Here is a 13767-nt window from a genome sequence, read left to right as displayed (position 1 = left end):
CATGTTGTGACAATATATTTCTTGAAAGGAAGTTGCTGTTTTAGTCATTGTGAGAATTTACATGGGATATTATGTGGTGTGGTGAGCCAGGATGTAGCTAGCTAACGGCCACAGAGGCAGGATAACTGTTTATCCGTCTCACCTTCCCTATTGCTGACAGGTGTTGGCTTGCTCTGAGACTCACACTGGCTGCACATTTGGTTCAATGAACTATTTTGTGCTGAAGGACCAGCCTGTGCGCAGCTTATGTGGGACTTATTGCTTGTTTTGATGCATGAGAAAGTTGTGTCCACAGCAGCCTTATCATTCACAGATGGGGTTTCAGCATCTGTAACAGCCCCTTATTACTGGCAGTGTTAGAAACTCCCACACTTTCTATGCGTGATCATCTTTTTTAGGTTTCACTTCAGTGCTGTGCTTTGAGAGGAGGATTATTAAGTCAGCTTCTTCTGACATTCAGAGGCAGAGGCCTGTCTTTCCAAACACACAAGGCTTTGTGTACAGTAGGTTGGCGTATCCATGGGGAGTTTATAAGTGAGAGGAAGAAGCGGATCATTTCAGAAAAAAATCTATTTTAAACACAGAAAGTTGTATGTTCTATCCTAGATTAACTTTATGATGTGATATTTGAAAGCAAGGAGGAGAAATGAAAGGGGAGAATGAATGAAATGCTGCAGGGATTTCTGTCATGTGTGAAGAAAATATACTCAGCGAGTATATATAAAAAAAAAAAATCAGTCTCACTATACTTGTTGAGTTCATGATGATGATAGATTTAGTTTCAGTAAATGGTATAAATTAATTAAACTTTTAAAGAATGTATCCAAATTAGCAAAGTTTTATTAGCTCAGGAGAAAGAAACTTTTCCTGTCTGATAGAAAGGAAAAGGATTTTTGAAGAATCTAACCAATTCTTCCAGCTGCATTGTTGCAAAGTATAATAATCTGTTTTGGATAAACTTGGCATTCACTGGAACCAAATGCTCTGTTCTACTGGGAATACGGCACTATTCATTAAATTTCTTCAGTAACAGATATTTCATTTTTTTGCATACATATTTAAAAAAATCCTAACATGATTCTGCTAACCATTTGCTATTTTAGAATACAGCTAGACTCTGCAAATGTAGGTTATTTGTACAGTAAATAAAGCAATGACATATGAGCATGTAAATTACTACTCTACTCCTCTGAGAACTTTTTAAGTTAATATTTGAGGGTAAGATTACACAGACCTAATAAAGCCCCTTTTTCCTGTAGCAGATGTCATTTACAATCAGAAAAACCTAATGATTGTTCAGAGTGCTGCATAATTATGTTGCTACAAGCAAGACAAAGTAACCTCAGCTGCAGTACCATACCGATTCAGCTGCCTTGCTTGCTGTACATAGCAAATTCATGTGACAGTCCACATGAATTCAGTCTGATCCTGAACTCTTATAGGAGGTTCATGTGTAACAGCTTAAAAAGAACTAAAATTCTGCTCTTGAAATCTCAGCCAGAAGTCATGGGAACGACCTGCAACAATCTTTAGATCAGGATCTTGATGAGAACTACTGCAAGAAGAGAAAGAATGACATTAGACCTATGAAATAATGATCAAAGACTGTAGTACACTTAGAATGTTCTCTTTTTATTTTAAATATACCTATTACAATAATTTGTTAGGCTTATATAGAGCACTATTATTTACATAATTCAGTGTTTATCCTTTGGGGAGAATTCCAGTGCTCAATAAATAAGAGTCGGTGAGCTGCTTGTTAACCATCTTGGAATCAGAGTTCTCAAATATTAATTTCACATAAATGCTTAAAGTCCTTGAAATGGTAAGAGTTACCTGTATTTTTATACAGTAGGTATCTTCTGACTGCAGTCAAATTGTGTTGAAAAGTCTGAATGTAGCTATATGTTATCAGAAGAAAGTTCAACAATGACATCAAATTAAAAAAAATACTGAAAACCATCAGTGGTTGAACCTCTATTTTTCAGAGGCATCTCAGGGTTATGATATTGTTCAAAGGGAACAAATAAAGAGTTTGGTAGAATCTCTGTTATAAAATGTCTAGATCATGGGGCAAAATATACAATCACTAATAAATAAAAAATACAGCTTTTTACAAGATCTCCTTTTAACATGGCATTTTAAAACATGCCTGCAGGTAATAATGGTTTTCATTATTTATATTAAAATTAACTTTTCCATGGTTACTATTTCTTACACACGAATTTATGCATTATATATATACACTATAAAACACACAAAAGATTAAGTTGTCAGTACAAGGAATATCATTAGTTGAGAACATGAAGCAAGGGTTCATATCAGATCCCACTCAATGCTATGTGTGTAAGCTCAAATACACAAAAAAAGGACTTTGGTCCTGAACTTGCACTAAGACAGTAAATGTGGTTCCACGTTTCCACATGCAGAGCCTGCTATCTCTACTGAGATTGTAGCAGTTCCTACACGCATCAACCATCTTGTTTTCATGTGACCCACCACAGAAAGTGGATTTGAATCAGGAAAAGCAGCTTGAGAGAGAATTATCTTAATTCTCATCAACGTATTTCAGAGGTCAAGTCCATGGCACATTATGTGAGTGGCTGAATATCTGTGACATTCAGCTATGGCACCCAGTTTCATTTCCCCAACATACAGAAAAAACAAAATGGAAATGCATCTCATAGCTACAAGGCATTTATCCTGGCAAAGGGAACATTGTCATCGTCACCATGAAACAGAAACTATCGTTTATTTACGGTGTGCCTGCTTGTCCAACAAAACATCTTCGGTTTCAGTAGCAATTACAGTTTGGCAAAGAGTATTTTCTGAATTAACTTTGTTACAGTTTTGAATCTCTGGCACATTTAAAACATCCACGCACCTATTGAAAGAATATTTTAAAGCGGAATTAATGTTTGATATAAAATAACAGTTGTGTTGTAAATGTGGAAAAATAGTCTACAAAAAAATAAGTATAAAAGTGATCTCAGATGTTTCATATAAACAAGTCCAGGTGACTAATCTGCGTGTTAGAAATGGCCCTTGGTAGGCTGTGCCACAACAGTACATCACATTTTTCACAGTTTACAATAGCACAGTTAGATTCACAATGTGATGACACCTTATATAAGAAAAATAGTATTTTACAAACTATACATTTGGCATCTATTTTTAGATTTTCTTCTGTGTCTTTTTCAGCTCCTTTTTTCTTTTTCCTTTCTTCTTTTCTTACAAAATAGTGCAAAATTACAGTGCGTTAATAGAAGGTTTTGCAAATCCTAATAAAAAGTCAGTATATTTAACTGTTTTGTCCATTCACTGGAAACAGCTTGGCACATTAGGATTTTTTATAGATGGAAAAGTTTCTCAGTTTCTTCTCTTCAGTGTATCCATTCAATCTTTAAAGCATTAAATTGCACCAAGGGAGTTAACTTTCCAAAGTTTTTAATCTCATCTTATCTCATCTCTTATAGCATATATGTTACAAAAGAAAACAGCAAAGGGAAATGTAGGTACTGCAGTTAATTTATTTGCCAAACAGCATATATCAGACTGGATTTTCTTATCATGCTATAAAGGAAAGCATTGATGGGAATACTTTTCATCTAGTGACTGCTGAACTGTTTAGTTATAGCTTTAAAGCTTTATAGGAAATTTATCCCAACTTTATATATATATATATATATATATATATATATATATATATGTGTGTGTGTGTGTTGGTTTACTACATATCTTTCAAATTTTGCTATCATGCATGTCCCAGTATCTAGATCCAAACAGACTATATTAAGTTGGAGGGTAGTGTTTCATCAAAGTGTGTTTTTCACTGGACTAATTCATATAAAGAATAACAAACAATTTCTTTTGCTGCCAATTTGCAATAATTAATTTATTTTCTTAATGATTATTTACTTAGGAATGTTAATGCAGAGTTCTCCCATGAATGAATACTTCATTTGTACAGACTGGCACCATACCTCAAAAAAATGCCAACACTCTTATTACTTGGAACAGCAAAGCCTTCTGTGTAATCATAAACAGGCGTGGTACAAGCTGCAAGAGTCACAATGTTCTAAGCCACAGAACATGAGCATGCTCAGAAAACTGTAGAAGATGTCTCATGAGTCTCAGGTCAGTTCTTTGCCTCCTTGGCTGAAAGCAGGAATGAGAAACCTGACTGAGATCATAGAGTCATCTAGTAGATGTTGCCAAACAGCAGTCTGTACCAACCTACTCATAACTCAGGCTATTAACCTGGAGGTGAAAGTCTCCCTGACACATAAGCAATTCTCTGAACTATTCACTTCACAGAGACTGTTGGTTTCAATTAATTGTGTAGAGAATATAGCGACATAAAAGATTCCCAATTAATTACCTTTCCAGCAGAGTAATGAAGTGACTTTTTCCAATATGAAAACTGCAGGGTGATGTTTCCAGGCCTAATTATTTCTCATAAGTTTATGGTTTTATCATCTGTATCGCTCTGTGACATTTGTGCTGTGAATTAAAATTACTACGGCATGGTTTATTTAATCAACTTCTTTGCATTTCTGTACCTTTTATGAACTGTCTAACCAGAACATCTAACAGTTCTCAGAAGGTAGAATTGGCTATAGCACTAGAACTGGTCATTCAAATATTAGAATGGAAACTTCCACGAATAAGAAGGTTGTGTTTTATGCCAGCCATGCCACTCTTGGTTCAATCCTTTATTACTAGCATGGAAATCTCCCAGATCACCTATTGACTCTAGGGGAGTCCTTGACTAAGCAAGGAGTGAAAGATGAAGCTGAAGTAACTATCTTGTACGAATCATATAGATTGATTTCTAACATTTAAAAATCACTTGCATTAAAAACAAACACACAAACCAGAACTGTAAGCCAATATTAATGAAAAAAAAACACCAACTTGTAGATAAATTCCCCTTCTCTCAAAAAGTCTTCTCAAAAATGCACTAGCTTTGACCAAGGAAACACTTGATTAACTTTCACCACTATGTTTAAATAGGTCAGAAGCCTCCTTGTCAGCCTTCACAGAGCCACATCTTGTTCCCACTTTTCACACACAGTCATTCACTGACAGAGCCTTATCTAGACTGAACCAAATATTTTCCTTTATAAGGAAAATCAGGTATGGTTCAGACTAATACTCTCTAGAGCACACTCACTCCAGTTTAGGATGCACACATAATTAGGTTTTATGCTTTCTTCCTACAACAGTCCTCGAGATACTATCTCAGCAAGCCTCAGATCCTCTCACCTCCTTATACCACATGTAAGTTCGTCCACCTTGCACAGCACAGGTAGGCTGTAAGTTGGAGTGCCATGCTGAGTTGGTGGCATGAGGCAATGGTGGCACATATATTATGCTGAAGCACAAGAGTACAGCAAAGCTATGTTGGATAGACACTAAGTCAGAACTAGTACAAACAGTTTTCAGTGTAGAGTAGCCAGTCGACTCACAGGATGGACACAAATGATGCAAATGAGGCCATGCAAGTCTTCCTCTGTTGACTATAGGCTGTGTTCTCCAGCATAATTCTCAAAGGCAATAAAAGCACTGTTTGAAGTCCTGGCGCATTAAAGCATTTAAGATGCTCTTAAATTTAAGCACCTGCTTGACTCTCATGGTCATAAGCATGTGCTTACGGTATTTCTTGAATAAATTCCAGAAAGTATTGTTGCATGAGAACAAGATTTACATCAAAATCAAAAAAGGCAAGAAAATTATAAGGGTTCTTCAAGTCAGTTAAGAAATATGATTAGCTTACTGACAGAATTCTCTCTTCCCCCAAATATTATTTTTGTTTAATAAAAGAGATAACAAAAGGCCATCAGGAGTCCCATTCTTGAATAATCAGCAACAATTATTGGTTCTTTAAATGAAGCTTGCTTGATTGGAGCTGGAAGAAAATTACATCCTTTTTTTAAATCCCAGTTTGAGAAACAAACATGACTAGCTAAAAACAGTAAGTTGCAGTTTACTGTGCTCGGTATTACCAGTTTCTCATATCTTGTTAAGCCTGCATGAAGTCTACAAATCCCCATATTCATGCTCTCTCAGTGCACGTTAATTTTAATTTTTAAATTCTGCTGGCCTTGCTTAGGCTGCTTGTTCATTGTGAAGTATAAACTATCTCAGAGGGCAAGAGGTATTCAAAGAAAATGGCAACTGTGATCACTAAGGAATGGCAACACACTGTGCAAGAGCTGCTGCAGTCATTGAGTGTCTGTGAAATGAAAGGAAAACTCTGCTTTACAAGGATCAGCTGCCAGTTTTGTCTCATGTTTGCTCACATTTAATGGAGTATCAATGCATCTGCAGTTAGTATTTTATCTGGTTTGGGTCTTATTTTCCACACTGAGGAAGTCAGAAATGTTGATAGCTCAGTGCACAACAGAGAGCCTAAAAGCATCCAAAAGAAGCCATTGTAAAGAAAGAATAATGATTGCTCTCTGTCTTTAATGACTGCCAACTTAACTAACTGTGACAAGTGCATATGCAAGATTATTGTGGGCTGGAAAATAAAACAAACTGAATACCTGAAATAAAATTGTTTAGAAAATAGTAAAAATTGGTGTGATTTCTCATCTTTCATTTCTTTTTTCTTGTACAATTTTCTTCTTGACAGGGGTACCAAGGCATAAAAACTACCTTGTTCTCTATTTTAATTGATTCCATGTAATTTACCTTTCTGTAATTAATTGGGTTTTCTAATTATCCTCCACATTATTTGAGTCTAATGCTAACTGTTCATGTATGATGGCTCACTGAAGAAGCGCAGACATCACAATGCGTAATATTATATATAGACAGAAATCAATCTTCTGTGAGTTAGGTGTGCAGGTCTAGGTAGACTGCTTTTATGCATGCATGCAGTCCAGATATTTTACATCCATTGCTTCACATCATTTATCACGTAGGCTCAAAACTCCAGAAGATGTTTCATCTTGTGTCAGCAAACCTCTTTATATCCAGAACTGCTTACGGCTTGATACCTGTAGATTGCTTTGAAATCTTCATAAAATGGCTGGCTCGCTTATGTTCCAGCCCACACTCTTCAAGAATGTCAGTGAGGCATTAGGGTCATGTCTCTTGTTTAGGATTTGGTCATGATCCTTGGTCATTTCAATCTAGATTAGATTTCTTTCCCGTTTTATTAATCTTTGAAACAATTTCTGCAATACATCCTGAATGGAAAGTATAGAAGCCTTGTGAGGAGTTTCTGTGAGGAAAAGTTCTATCAAAAGACTTTCATATTTCTTCAAGTTCAGCACAAGATTAGCCATGTAGACTGGGTTCAGTGCTCACAGAGGTAATGACATTACTTGCAGGCTTAAAATTCAGCATACATTTCAAAACTTTCCGGTGTATACACCATTACATATCTGAGGTAACAAGTCATATATCTTATTATTGTGCTTACTCATTATTAATATAAGAATTTATTGGCTGAATCTTGATACCAAAAATACCAGTCTGATTTGATGTGAGCCCTTGTAACACACAGAGCAACTCACACTGTCAGAAATGAGGAATAAGAGAGTGTGCATATTCTCTGAGATCACTGTAAAGAACTTCCAAACTGCATCAAGGGAATCAGGTTATCTAGCCAAAGTAGTGGCATAAACAGTGACTGAGAATTTCGTAGTCCTCCCAAAAAGAAAAGGTACGATAACCTACAGGACAGAATGTAGGCAAAAGCCACTTCCCTTTGAAATTACAGAAATACTACTCGCATTACATCCATATCAGCACTTTTTTTTAGAAGACTGGCCTTCATTTTATAGCATTAATTTGCAAGGTAAGCTCATCTGGTTTCATACTGGAATGCTGGTGAGTTTAAGAGATTCACAGTATGCTGCAAACTACTTTTTAAAGATAGCAATAAATAGTATAGATAAATATCTGGATCAGAAGAAAAGCTTTTGAAGCCATAAGGCTTCAGGCGCAAGTGTTTCTATAACCTTTCCATGGAGTTTCCTGTTTTATAAATGTAGCATTACTCTTACAGCTTCCTGTGTTTCTTTTCCAGCTGGGGTAAAAAATATATCTGACAAATCACCTTATCTTTTGCTGAGGGTTTATAATTTTTTATCCTTTATTCCCTTACTCCAGCAATGTTGTTGTCTGCCAGTTTAATTTTAAGTACTTGGTCAACTGCTTTGCTTGATCAAAGTCTCATGCATCACATAAGCTGAAGGTTGCTCAGTTAAATTTTTTTTCCAGTAGAAGGTGAGATTTGTAAAATTTTGACCTGAAAAAACAAGCCTGTTTGCTTTCACTTGATACCAAAACATATCCATCATTTATGTCATTAAACCAACCTTGTACATATGTATATATATAGTAATCAGGTATTTAAGCCTTAGCTGTAAAAAAAAAAAATCAAATCAAATCACACATATTAAAGTCAGACATTTTAAACAATCATGACAATCATCACATTTTCGTACTTCGTATCAGAGTAAATTTAATACTTAAGGACTTATATATATATTCAAATTTTGATAGCAACTCCTGTTCTTAAAGGGTGCATTTGTTTATATTTGTCACATAAAATATTTTCAAAACCAAAACCTCATAAGCTTAATGAGTTGAATGTTTGACTGTGTCAGCCTGACAACTTAGTTACTGAATGTCAGTATATTTATTTCAGAAAATAAACTGTTTGGTCATTTTTTTCCACACATTCATGAGCCATAATGGCAAGACATTCAGCTACAATTAAAATTGAAATTGGGGATAAATTCACAATTATTCAAGAAATTATATGAGAGAAATTTCTAAAATTTCTCAACAAGCCGTTTCTAAAAATCTGTTATTCAGGATGAAATCGCCGCATGAAGCTGATGTGATTGAATGCCTATGTTAAAATCCATTTATCTTTGTATCAGTGTAACACCACTTACAGCCCTGGTCCAGGTAAACAATACTTGAGACTTAATGAGACTTAAGGACATGCTATATTTAAATACACTCAAAAATGAGATGAATCTGGGTTTTGGTCACTAAGGTTGTTCAACTTCTCTGTATCTGACTTCTTTATTCTTCAGAAGGTAAGAAGAGATATATTCCTAAAGTAATGTAGTGGAACTATTTGTCAGGAAACATCATCTTTTTAGAAACAAAGGCTGTCTACTAGTGTAATAGATTTTCAAACTATATTTCTAGGTTCATCACCCTTAAAAAGGGGTGCAATTCATCACACAGGAATAATGGTAGGTGTTGAACTTTACTGTGTTCTTATAATATAAGATGAACCATAAAAAACCTTACTGTCTTTTTAAATACTACACACATTCGAGATGGGAATAGGAAATTATGTTTAAAATTTTCTCTGGCTTTTAAAAGTTGTGTCCACATTTTCCAGCTAGGTTAAACAGCACATGTAATGTTAAAAATAATAATAAAAAAGTGTTAAAAATTACTAATTTAAGTGTAAGACTGGGACATATTTCACAGAAAATGTGGAAAATCTTGTTTAAAAATTATAGTAAACAATCAACTACTTTTCAGTGCACATAATTAGTATGTACATTATAATTTAAAACTGAGTATTGATGAGTGCTGCCAATCTTTTAAAATCTCTTACAAAATATAAATAAGATATCCAAGAGAGGACAGCTGATGAACCATGACACGAAGTTCTGTTCTCCTTATTTTGTCTGTTTTCCTCTCCTCACCCTTGGCCGGAAGTTTCTTCTGGCTTCTTCAAAAAAGTGTGTCTGTGCACGCACATACACACACACACACATTAATTCCAAAACCATTTTTCTAAATTTCCAATGGACTTGTATTCCTGGTGTCTTTTCACATGATCACAAGCAAGACATGCATGTGATTCCCAGAATCTAGGAAGATGCACCGAGAAATCCTTCTTCCAGTTGAAATAACTAAGGTACATCTTGTTATTTTTGTCAAGCATCAGAAGATATTCTGCCAGCTCTCTAGGGGAGAGAAAATCTTCCACATGTATGAAAGAGTCTGCTGGAATGTAATTCTCATAGTTTTCTCTGGAAGGGCCCAATACAACTGGGACTGATCCAGCCAGAAGAGCATTGTAAAGTTTCTCAGTAATGTAATCTTTGTGGATTGAATTTTCAAAGGAAAGGTAGAATTTGCAAGTGGAGATAGTAGGAATCAAGTTTTTATCGTTCACATAGTCTCCAAAGGCTTGTCCATAGGTATGGATTTCAATGTATTTGCTAAGCTCGTTGTAATACTTGACTCGAGCATGCTCAGGGTTCCAATTACTTACAACCCAACAGACCAAGTTTTCCTTACTCGGCACTTCAAATGTAAAGGAACTTGTACCGACCATCATGAAGCCGTAAGGCACCTGAATATCCGAATCACGCCGATAAGTCAGGGTTAGGTTAAACAGATGTTCAATGCCACTCTTTTGAGGAGTATGAGTTGGAGACTCCAAGTTCATCCAAATCCACTTCTGGAATGGTGGCCTGGCTTGCTGAGGTAAATTAGTCAGATCCCAGCTAATATCCCTGTGGTGAATGAGAACAGCATGGGATTTGTTATATAGTGAGCGGTCAATAGTCAGATGGCACCCGTGGATATTGAACATTGTTTGGCAGGATGTTAGATCAAATGTCTGACCAAATGGCCAAACCCAGATCAAGATAGTAGTTTCATTAAGATTATCAGTTTTGGAAGAAAAGAAGCTCTTCATTTTCAAAACTGAACTGGCTGATTCTATAGGACCAGAGATCCAGCTATTTGTTGGTTTGATATAAATAAGTATAAATGCCATGAAACAACCGAGGACAATGAAGATAATAAAAAATGGCCGGAAAATTCCTTTAGATGTCGATGTCATAATTTGTTCTGAGAAAAGAAAAGGGAAGAAAAAGAGAAAAATCAATATCAGATATTAAATTATACACGTCCTGTTAAGCAATCAGACATCAGACATAAAACTAGATAGAACCTCAGTATCACCAAGCTGTAATCTCAGAAATTTCCTCTAAGTGGAAAGGGTATGGGTTCTTGCATGTTACTCATGACAAAGTAACAATATTTCTGATCTTCACGTTAAAAGCTAGTTGACATAAATTAAAAGCAGGATTTAATGCACCTCATACTTGATATAAATCAGTAAATATCTTTAGAAGCCATTTTGCTTAGAACTTAGGCCAAGAGTCTGAGGGACATATAAGACAGACAAAATTACCCTTTGATTATGTCCTTGTGTCTGTGTAAGGGATAACATGCTGCATTTTTGGTCCATTCATATTTGCCTGTATATGAGCATATCGGATTCGAGGAATGAAAAAGGAAGGGACTGGAACTTTAATTCTGTAATCAATACGGCTATTAGAAAACTAGTTCACGTCTGATGGCTACATGGGGCTGAACATACACGTCTCCTCCAGAAGATTCCTAAAATAGCTAGGGAAGGAAAGCAGCAAGATTTGCTGTCCTCAAATGCAGAGCTGGATAGTTCACATACGGAGAAAAAGGAGTAAAACAATGCCCTTAAATGTTTGGTTATGTTTTTATGCCATAGCCCTGTGTTATAAATTAGGAAAAGCAGAGATATGCTGCATCTTTGTGAGGTTTTTCCATGGGGAAAACAGAATTCATATAGTCTCATTTGTACTCTTTCTGGTTGTCTCTTTCCAAAAGAAGTGATAAATCACTTTCCAGAACACCACATCCACACGGTTCTTGTGAAATCTAGCAAAGTTAGGGACTGCTTATTGCTAACCTTTGCCCCTGAATGTAGCCCTAGAGGTGTTCTATACATAAAACCAGCTAACAATGTAAAGAGCGCTATGACATAAAAGGAAAAAGGAGTGGAAGTTAGTTACCAAAAAGAAGTGTTCTGATTATACTGGCGTACTGTAGAAAGGTGATTTTGCAGTGCATTTCAATGACTATAAAATTTTCCTGGCTTTCTTTTACTGCATACTTATCAATTATTTAGGTTTCTAGGTTTTTGTTACTTTTACTAGCTAGGCCGACAAAAAAAGTTTATAAAAATCCCATCCCTAAATACATACTTGAAATATAGAATACAAATAAATAAATAAATAAATCAAAGCCACAGAAAGTAAAAAGAGAATTCCAAGCCTTTTAAGGCAGTTTCATAGCTTATCTTCTCTAACCAGTAAAAAAAGGAGTCAAATTGAGAATGAAGACATGGTAGAATGTGACTCAGAGGTCCATTAATGCAACACGACTTTGGCTGCTTTGTGAGTGTAAAAAGGGAGTTATGAGTGTAGCATTACACTTACAATAAAAATGTTTTCACATTCGTTGTTGAGAAAATTAAAAAGAAGGGAATGCCATTCTTAGCTTTACTCTAACATTACTCTAACATTAGACCTTGAAGAAAAAGGCATTTGCCAAAATGTCTCCCCTGTCTGGGGAAGGCTGATGGTCTTAATTATTGCTCTGCGTTAACCTTGATTGGCTGCCAGACACTCACCCAGCCACTCTCTTACTCCCCCTCCTCAGCAGGACCAGACGAGAAAATAAGATGAAAATCTTGTGGATTGAGGTAAGGACAAGGAGATCACTCACCAATTACTGTTGCAGGCACAACAGACTCACCTTGGGAAAAATGCGATTTATTTCCAATAAAAATACATTTGGATATTAGAGATAAAAGTCAAAATAATACCTCTCCCCTACAACTTCTTCCCAGGCTCAACTTCTTCATTCATTCTCAACTCCTCTACCTCCTCTCTACCCCTAAACAGTGGAGGAGGATAGGGAATGGAGGTTTGCTGTCAGTACAAAATGATTCCTCTCAGTCTGACTTTCCTCCTCACATTTTTCTCCTGCTCCAAGATGAGTCCTTCCCATGGGATACAGACCATTCAGGAAAAGAACCTCTGTTCCTGCATGGGCTCTCCATGGGCTGCAGTTGCATTAGGGCATAGACCTCTGCTCTTTTGTGGGGTCTTCCCAGGGCTCCAGTACCTGCAGCACCTCCTCCCATGCTCCTTCTCTTATCTTGGTGCTCACAGTGTTGTTTCTCACACCTTATTTTCCTCATTCCTTACAGCCTGTGCCTTCTTTTTAAATACACTTTGCCTGAGGTGTCACCGTCTTGGCTGTAGGCTCAGCTGTGCCCTGCAGTGGGGTGGTTTGGAGCTGGCTGGAATCCTCTGTGTTCACAGCTCCTCTCCTCACAAGGCTGCCCTGCAGTCGCCACTGCCAGCACCTGGGCATGGACACCCAATACAGTCATATAAGATGTAGTGGTACGTTGAGTCTGACTCTTTCATCTCTGTCCCTTTGTTTTGGACATACTTAGCAGAGCCTCTCTGCTTTCAGCAAAACAAACATGAAGGGAGTAAAGGGGAGGAACTGCTGTGTCCATGACTCTTCCACTTATCCTTACCAGTTTAAATTCTTCTGAAAGAAATCTGTGGATTTACAGCAACATCACACTGGGTCTTTTTTAGTCTATGTTGATTTTTGCTGGAAAATATGTCTAAAGGGGAGGTTATGACCCACAAGAGCAGAAGGCTGTTTCTCTGCCTTACTATAGTGAAAGTCAGAATGAGATCTCCGAGGAAGAAGGGATTTAGGTTGAGCAGCTCTAGGAGATGAAGCTTAAGGAAAAGACAAGAGCCTGAGCTGATCTTCATGTAACACTGTTCTTCAATTCTGTGCTGTTGAAACCAACACAGAGAATAGGTATAGCTTTTCACTGAACAAATAACGTGAGCTGAGTGAACAATAGGTTGGGAAAAGTGTCTATTCACAGAGGCTGTTCATTTTCTA

The 13767-nt window shown here is 36.6% G+C and overlaps 1 protein-coding gene across 3 annotated transcripts in view; it reads right to left on the bottom strand.

Annotated features, from left to right (window-relative positions):
* Positions 1 to 4934: 4934 nt before the first annotated feature.
* Positions 4935 to 13767, bottom strand: part of FUT9 (fucosyltransferase 9) — a 108671-nt gene continuing 99838 nt past the window's right edge. For all 3 annotated transcript variants that reach the window (XM_054064058.1, XM_054064056.1, XM_054064057.1), the window contains one exon: positions 4935 to 10854. In XM_054064058.1, the coding sequence (XP_053920033.1) occupies positions 9767 to 10854 (1088 nt within the window). In that variant the 3' untranslated portion in view covers positions 4935 to 9766. The remainder of the gene's footprint in view (positions 10855 to 13767) is intronic.

This window comes from Cuculus canorus, chromosome 3 (genome assembly GCF_017976375.1).
Source record: "Cuculus canorus isolate bCucCan1 chromosome 3, bCucCan1.pri, whole genome shotgun sequence".
NCBI lineage: Eukaryota > Metazoa > Chordata > Aves > Cuculiformes > Cuculidae > Cuculus > Cuculus canorus.
This window is presented reverse-complemented; position numbering and strand designations above follow the sequence as displayed.